Below are 6,107 nucleotides of genomic sequence, written 5' to 3' on the forward strand. Positions count from 1 at the left end.
CAAAGAGATATCAATATTCCACTATGTATTTATTTCTTTTTTCTTATCTACTCACATTGATTTTCCAAATCACGTTAGAGGAATGGTGCCTTATGAAGATCCTCTACAAGCCAAAGAAACCAGGAAATGACCAGGGCTACTAACAAGGAAGGAATGACGTGGCCGAAATCCTGATTTGGACATGTATCTTCAGGACCGTAAGAAAGTAAATTTCTGTTTTTTAAAACCAAACACTTGAGGTATTTTGTAGCACCAGGGAATATGGAGTTTAGGGAGTGTACAATGTCTTCACTAGGGATCTATAAATTACCATATTTGAGGGAAACGGGCTAAGGGTACTTCAGCAGGATTAAGGTATGCCCTTCACCATCCTCCTCTGCCCCCTTGTGGCATATTCCACGTTTTGTGTCACTTTGGACTCTTGCCAGAGGCTGTGAACACTCTTATACTCATCACACTTTGTTTGTAGTTCTTTGTATATTTTCCCTAGGTGGTACTAATGGTTAGCAGGGGAAGTCTTGCGGTTGAAATCCACCCAGAGGTACCACAGAAGAATGGCCTGGTGATCTATTTCTGAAAAATCAGCCTTTGGAAATCCTAGGGAGCAGTCTACTCTCACACACATGGGGTTGTAATGAGTCAGAGTAGACTCAATGGCAACCTAAGTTTCTTAAATACATATTTCTAAAAAGCTGCGCTACTAAGCTCAGACTGTGATTTTCTTTCAGCATAAAGTAGTATATTATTATCCAATATTTTTTATATCTTTTACTTTATCTTTTGATACACCATCAGCCCATTTTTAAGTGGATTTCTTTTTGCCATGGCAGGAGTACTGGTTTCGCAGTGGTTAAGTGCTCAGCTGCTAATTGAAAGGCTGACAGGTCAAACCCATCAGCCACCCCATAGGAGAAAGATATGGCATTCTTCTTCAGTAAAGATTGCAGCTTTGGAAACACTATAGGATAGTTCTGCTCTCTCATAGGGTCACTACGAATCAGAATTTATTGGACTATAACAGGGTTTGTTTGTTTATTTATTTGTTTACCCCCGAGTTGATTTTCCTGTAATTTTCCATTTTATTCTCTGTCTGTTTTCTTTATTATCAATTTGGATCTATTCATTCATTTTTATTATTTTCTAGCAATTTTTTTGATTGTTTTCTTTATCACAGTTTCTTTTCTTCTCTACAGCTGGTGAATACCAACAAGACATATATCATCTCTTATTCCAGCCATCCTGGAAGTTTTCCTTGTACTAAAAAATACTTCTAATGATTTCTAGTATATATTAATTTTCAGGGTGTCTATTTCTCTCTCTGCTTTTAACAATCCCTTTTCTCTCTGTGTATGTGTCAGACATTTCTCAAGAGTTCCTTTTCCTCTTCTACTTTTCATTCTGAACATTCTGTTTCTGCAACATATTCACTCCCACAGCTTTATTTTCATGTGGAATACCCATTCCTGACTCCTAGCCCAGGTGTCTTCTGAGACCCAGGCCATACACAAGAGTACTTACAAGGCCTCTCTCCTGAGCTGTCCTACAGCACTTCCAATGCCTTATGTCCCAATCAATACCCATCAAATCATTTCCTCATCGCGTCTCTCAGTGTCTCAGAGAGTAAAATGGCACCCACAACTTCCTACTTTCCCAAGATGGACATGAATGCCTTCTGCCCCTCCTTTACCCCTACATTGAATTATATTAGTTACCTATTCTACCTCTTAAATCTTTACCTATATGTTCCTCTTGCATCTTCCAGTTCCTGTCAAAGCCCAGGCCACATCATCTCCCCCCTCCTGGATGCCTTCCATGTTCCCAGTGGTTTGTCCCCACTTCACACTGCAGTACAGTTATCTTTCTAAAAAATAGATCTATCCCTGTCACTCTCCTGTGAAAACCCATCCAAGGAGAGACTGAGGAGGCTGTATTTGGGAACTGGACACAGTGAGAATGGATCTTCTGTTAGCCAGGACTTCTGGTAGACGCCCCTATGCTCTATCCACTTGTGGTGGTCGGGGGCGGGGAAGGGGGCGGGATTGAGCCCCCTTCCCCCCTCCTCCTTACTGCGGAAAGCTGCAGAGCAAGAAGCACTCACTTCCTATTCAGCAGTCAGCAGGGAGGGAGCCTCTGAGCAGCCACGTAGGCATTCTCTTCTCTCTGGAGGAAAAGGCCCAGCAGCTGTCGGAGGAAAAGGCCCACCAGCTGTCAGAGCAAAGGGACATGTCGCAGCTAAGTAAGAATCTGGGTGATTCGAGTCCTCCTGCCGAGGCACCGAAGCCGCCCGTCTATAGCCGCCCTACGGTTCTGATGCGGGCCCCGCCCGCCTCCTCCCGGGCCCCACCAGTCCCTTGGGATCCACCTCCAATTGACTTGCAGGCTTCATTGGCCATTTGGCAGGCACCTCAGCCTGTCTGGGAGGCCCCGCAGGGCCAGCCACCAGCCCCAGTGGTTCCGATGGCCCAACCTCCGGCCCTAGGGACCCCGATGGTCCAGCCTCCCCCTCTGGGAGGCCCAATGGGCAAGCCTCCGACTCCTGGAGTCTTGATGGTCCATCCTCCACCCCCTCCGGGAGCCCCGATGGCCCAACCTCCAGCTCCAGGAGTCCTTATGGTCCATCATTCAGCTCCGGGAACCCCCATGGCCCATCCACCCCCTCCTGGGACACCTATGTCCCACCCTCCCCCTCCGGGAACACCAATGGCCCACCCACCCCCTCCGGGAACACCAATGGCCCACCCACCCCCTCCGGGAACCCCGATGGTTCACCCTCCCCCTCCGGGAACCCCGATGGCCCATCCTCCCCCTCCGGGAACTCCAATGGCCCATCCTCCCCCTCCGGGGACACCAATGGCTCACCCTCCCCCGCCGGGGACACCAATGGCCCATCCTCCCCCTCCGGGGACCCCGATGGCCCAGCCTCCAGCTCCAGGAGTCCTCATGGCCCAGCCTCTGACTCCAGGAGTCCTGATGGTCCAGCCTCCAGCTCCAGGAGCTCCAATGGCCCAGCCTCCACCTCCGGGAGCCTTGATGACCCAGCCTCCACCTCCAGTAGCCCCGATGGCTAAGCCTCCAGGTCCTGGCGTCCTGATGATCCATCCTCCAGGTTCCAGAGCTCCAATCACTCAGCCTCCAGTTTCAGGAGCTCCGATGCCGCAGCCTGCGGCCACACCTGCGCAGCCTCTGGCTTCTTGGGCCCCACAGGCTCAGCCTCTGATCCTGCAAATCCAGTCTCAGGTTATAAGGGCTCCTCCGCAGGTTCCCCAGGGCCCGCAGGCTCCACAGGCTCAGCTGGTCACGCCCCCGGCCTGGCAGGCCACCTCGCCAGGATGGCAGGCCCCTCCACAAGGCTGGCAGGCCACACCCCTGACCTGGCAGACCACACAGGTCACCTGGCAGGCTCCAGCTATCGCCTGGCAGGCTCCTCCGCCGGTGCGCCAGGGCCCGCCGCCCATCCGACCTGGCCCGCCACCCATCCGGCCTGGCCCCCCGCCGGTGCGCCAGGCCCCACCCCCGATTCGCCAGGCTCCACCGCTGATCCGCCAGGGGCCACCGCCCATTCGGCCAGCCCCTCAGGTCCTGGCGACCCCACCGCCTCTCTGGCAGTCCCTACCGCCCCCTCCACCTCTGAGGCAGGCCCCACAGACCCGACTGCCGGCCCCGCAGGTGCAGGCGGCCCCGCAGGTACAGGCGGCCCCACCGCCTGCGCAGGTGCCCTCAGTGCCACCTGCTGTTCCGCAGGCTCCACAGGCCCAGCCTTTGGCACCGCAGGTGGCTCATTGCCCTCCCATCATCTGGCAGGCCCCCAAGGGCCAAGCCCCAGTGCCACAAGAGTTGCCAACATCTATGGAGTTCCAGGAGACACAGCAGGGCCAGGCGCTGGCCTGGCAGGCCCCGAAGGCCCCTGCTCACTTTTGGCAGCCCCTGCCTGCCCAGGAGGCCCAGAGACAGGGCCCCCCACTGCTCCAGCTGGAGCCGCCCTTTCAGGGGGCCCCACCCTCCCAGAAGGCCCTTCAAATCCAGCTACCCACCCAGCAGGCCCAGGCCTCGGGTCCGCAAGCAGAGATGCCTCCACTGCAGCTCCAGCCCTCCTGGCCGACCCAGCCTGGAGCCATGCAGGGGCAGCCCTCATCCTCCTTAGCGGCAGCAAATTTTCACATGGGCTCCGCTAAATCACTGATGACTCCCCCATCTGGAGAATCCAGGGCCTCTTCAGTAGACAATAGGACCTCTTCCAAGGAACGCAGGACCTCTTCAAAGGAACGCAAGGCTCCTTCAAAGGACCGCATGATCTTCGCTGCCACTTTTTGTGCCCCGAGGGCAGTTTCAACTGCCCGGGCACACCTGCCAACTGCCTGGAAAAACTTGCCTGCTACATCAGAGACCTTTACTGCCAATTCCAAGGTCTTTCCAGCTACCTCCCAGGTTCACCTTGCCTCTTCTATTGCCTTTAAAGGCCCATCTGCCACCTCAGAGACCCCGAAGTCACTGCCACTTGCTCTGCAGGATCCATTTGCCTGTGCAGAAGCCCTGCCTGCTGTTTCTTGGGCTCCTCAGCCCAACTCTAATGCTTCAAAAACATTGAAGGGAGCACCCACCTTCCTGATGGCCTTGGCATCTGCCCCCCAGGCAACAGCCACCAATGATAGGGCCTCTAAGATCTCCCAACAGCGCCGCTCAGGCAAAGTCGCCCGGAAGAAGAAGCATCTGAATGTTCAAGAAGACAGCAGTGGCCATATGTTGGCCTTGCATGACTGGCAGGCCCCACGGCCTTGGGACAATCTGAACTTGAGTGACTGGGAGGGCCAAAGCACCTCTCAAGGTCTGAGTGGCTGGGAAGGCCCTAGTACCTCCCGAATCCTGAGTGGCTGGGAAGGGCCCAGCACCTCCTGGGCTCTGAGTGCCTGGGAATGCCGAAGCACCTCGAGGGTCCTGAATCTCTGGGAAAGTTCAGGGACTCCTGAACCTGTGATCTTTTCTGAGGTCCCAAGTCTTTCTCAAGGGCTCACTGCTACCCAGGATGAGCCCAAGTTGGAGACTCGGCCATTGTCTCCCTTGGATGAGAGAGCAAATGCTTTGGTGCAGTTCCTCTTGGTCAAGGACCAAGCTAAGGTGCCCATCAAGCGCTCAGAGATGGTGAGAGTTGTCATCCGTGAATATAAAGATGAGTGCTTGGATATCATCAACCGAGCCAACCATAAGCTAGAGTGTGCTTTTGGATATCAATTGAAGGAAATTGATCCAAAAAACCACTCTTATATTATCATCAACAAGCTGGGTCGTCATAAATATGAACCAGTGGCGTCATATTTAGACACGCCCAAGATTGGCCTCCTGATGGTTGTCCTGAGTCTCATTTTTATGAGAGGCAATTGTGTCAGGGAGCACCTTATCTTTGACTTTGTGTCCAAGTTAGGGTTGGATATCCAGGAGACACATGGTCTCTTTGGAAATACAAAGAAGCTTATCACTGAGGTGTTTGTCAGGCAGATGTACTTAGAGTATAGGCGAATTCCCCACACTGACCCAGCAGAATATGAGTTCCTCTGGGGCCCTCGTGCATTCCTTGAAACCAGCAAGATGCTTGTCCTGAGGTTTGTGGCCAGGCTTCATAAGAGAGATCCACGATGTTGGCCATTCCATTACCTGGAAGCGCTGGCCGAATGTGAATCTGAAGATTTGGAAGATGATGATGCTGGAGCTGGTGATAATGCTGGTGGGTCCACCAGCAGTTCCCCTCCCCACTAGTGAGGTGTCAAAGAGATTGTTCTTTTGGAGCCCCCAGCCAGAATTCACTTACAGATTGGGGGAACATTTTGTTCTGTTATTTATGTTCCAGTTCTATGTGTGTAAGTTTCAATTTTGAATTTGGTTTCATAACTGCCAAAGCTTTGTACACTTTAATGTGGTGTTGGTTTCAATTGGCTACTGTTCTATTTGGTATTTTTGCATCTATATTTTTAAGTGAAATCTGTAGTTTCCTGTTTTGTGTTATACTTGTTATGTTTTGTTATCAAAGTTGTGTTGGCTTTGTGAAATGAATCAAGAACCTATCCATCTCATGCTGGTACAGACTATGTAGTATTGAAATAGGCTGTTCTTTGAAA

At 52.4% G+C, this 6,107-nt stretch overlaps 1 protein-coding gene across 1 annotated transcript; it reads left to right on the forward strand.

Annotated features, from left to right (window-relative positions):
- Positions 1-2,223: 2,223 nt before the first annotated feature.
- MAGEL2 (MAGE family member L2) lies at positions 2,224-5,748 on the forward strand. The gene has a single exon (XM_007949893.1). The coding sequence runs from the start codon at positions 2,224-2,226 to the stop codon at positions 5,746-5,748; it is 3,525 nt and encodes a 1,174-aa protein (XP_007948084.1).
- Positions 5,749-6,107: the final 359 nt, after the last annotated feature.

This window comes from Orycteropus afer, unplaced genomic scaffold (assembly GCF_000298275.1).
Source record: "Orycteropus afer afer isolate SDZICR_OR568_19922 unplaced genomic scaffold, OryAfe1.0 scaffold00256, whole genome shotgun sequence".
Lineage (NCBI taxonomy): Eukaryota > Metazoa > Chordata > Mammalia > Tubulidentata > Orycteropodidae > Orycteropus > Orycteropus afer.

Bases quoted from the DNA above. Each gene is read 5' to 3' on its own strand.
- MAGEL2 (XM_007949893.1), top strand. From the start codon at position 2,224: ATGTCGCAGCTAAGTAAGAATCTGGGTGATTCGAGTCCTCCTGCCGAG.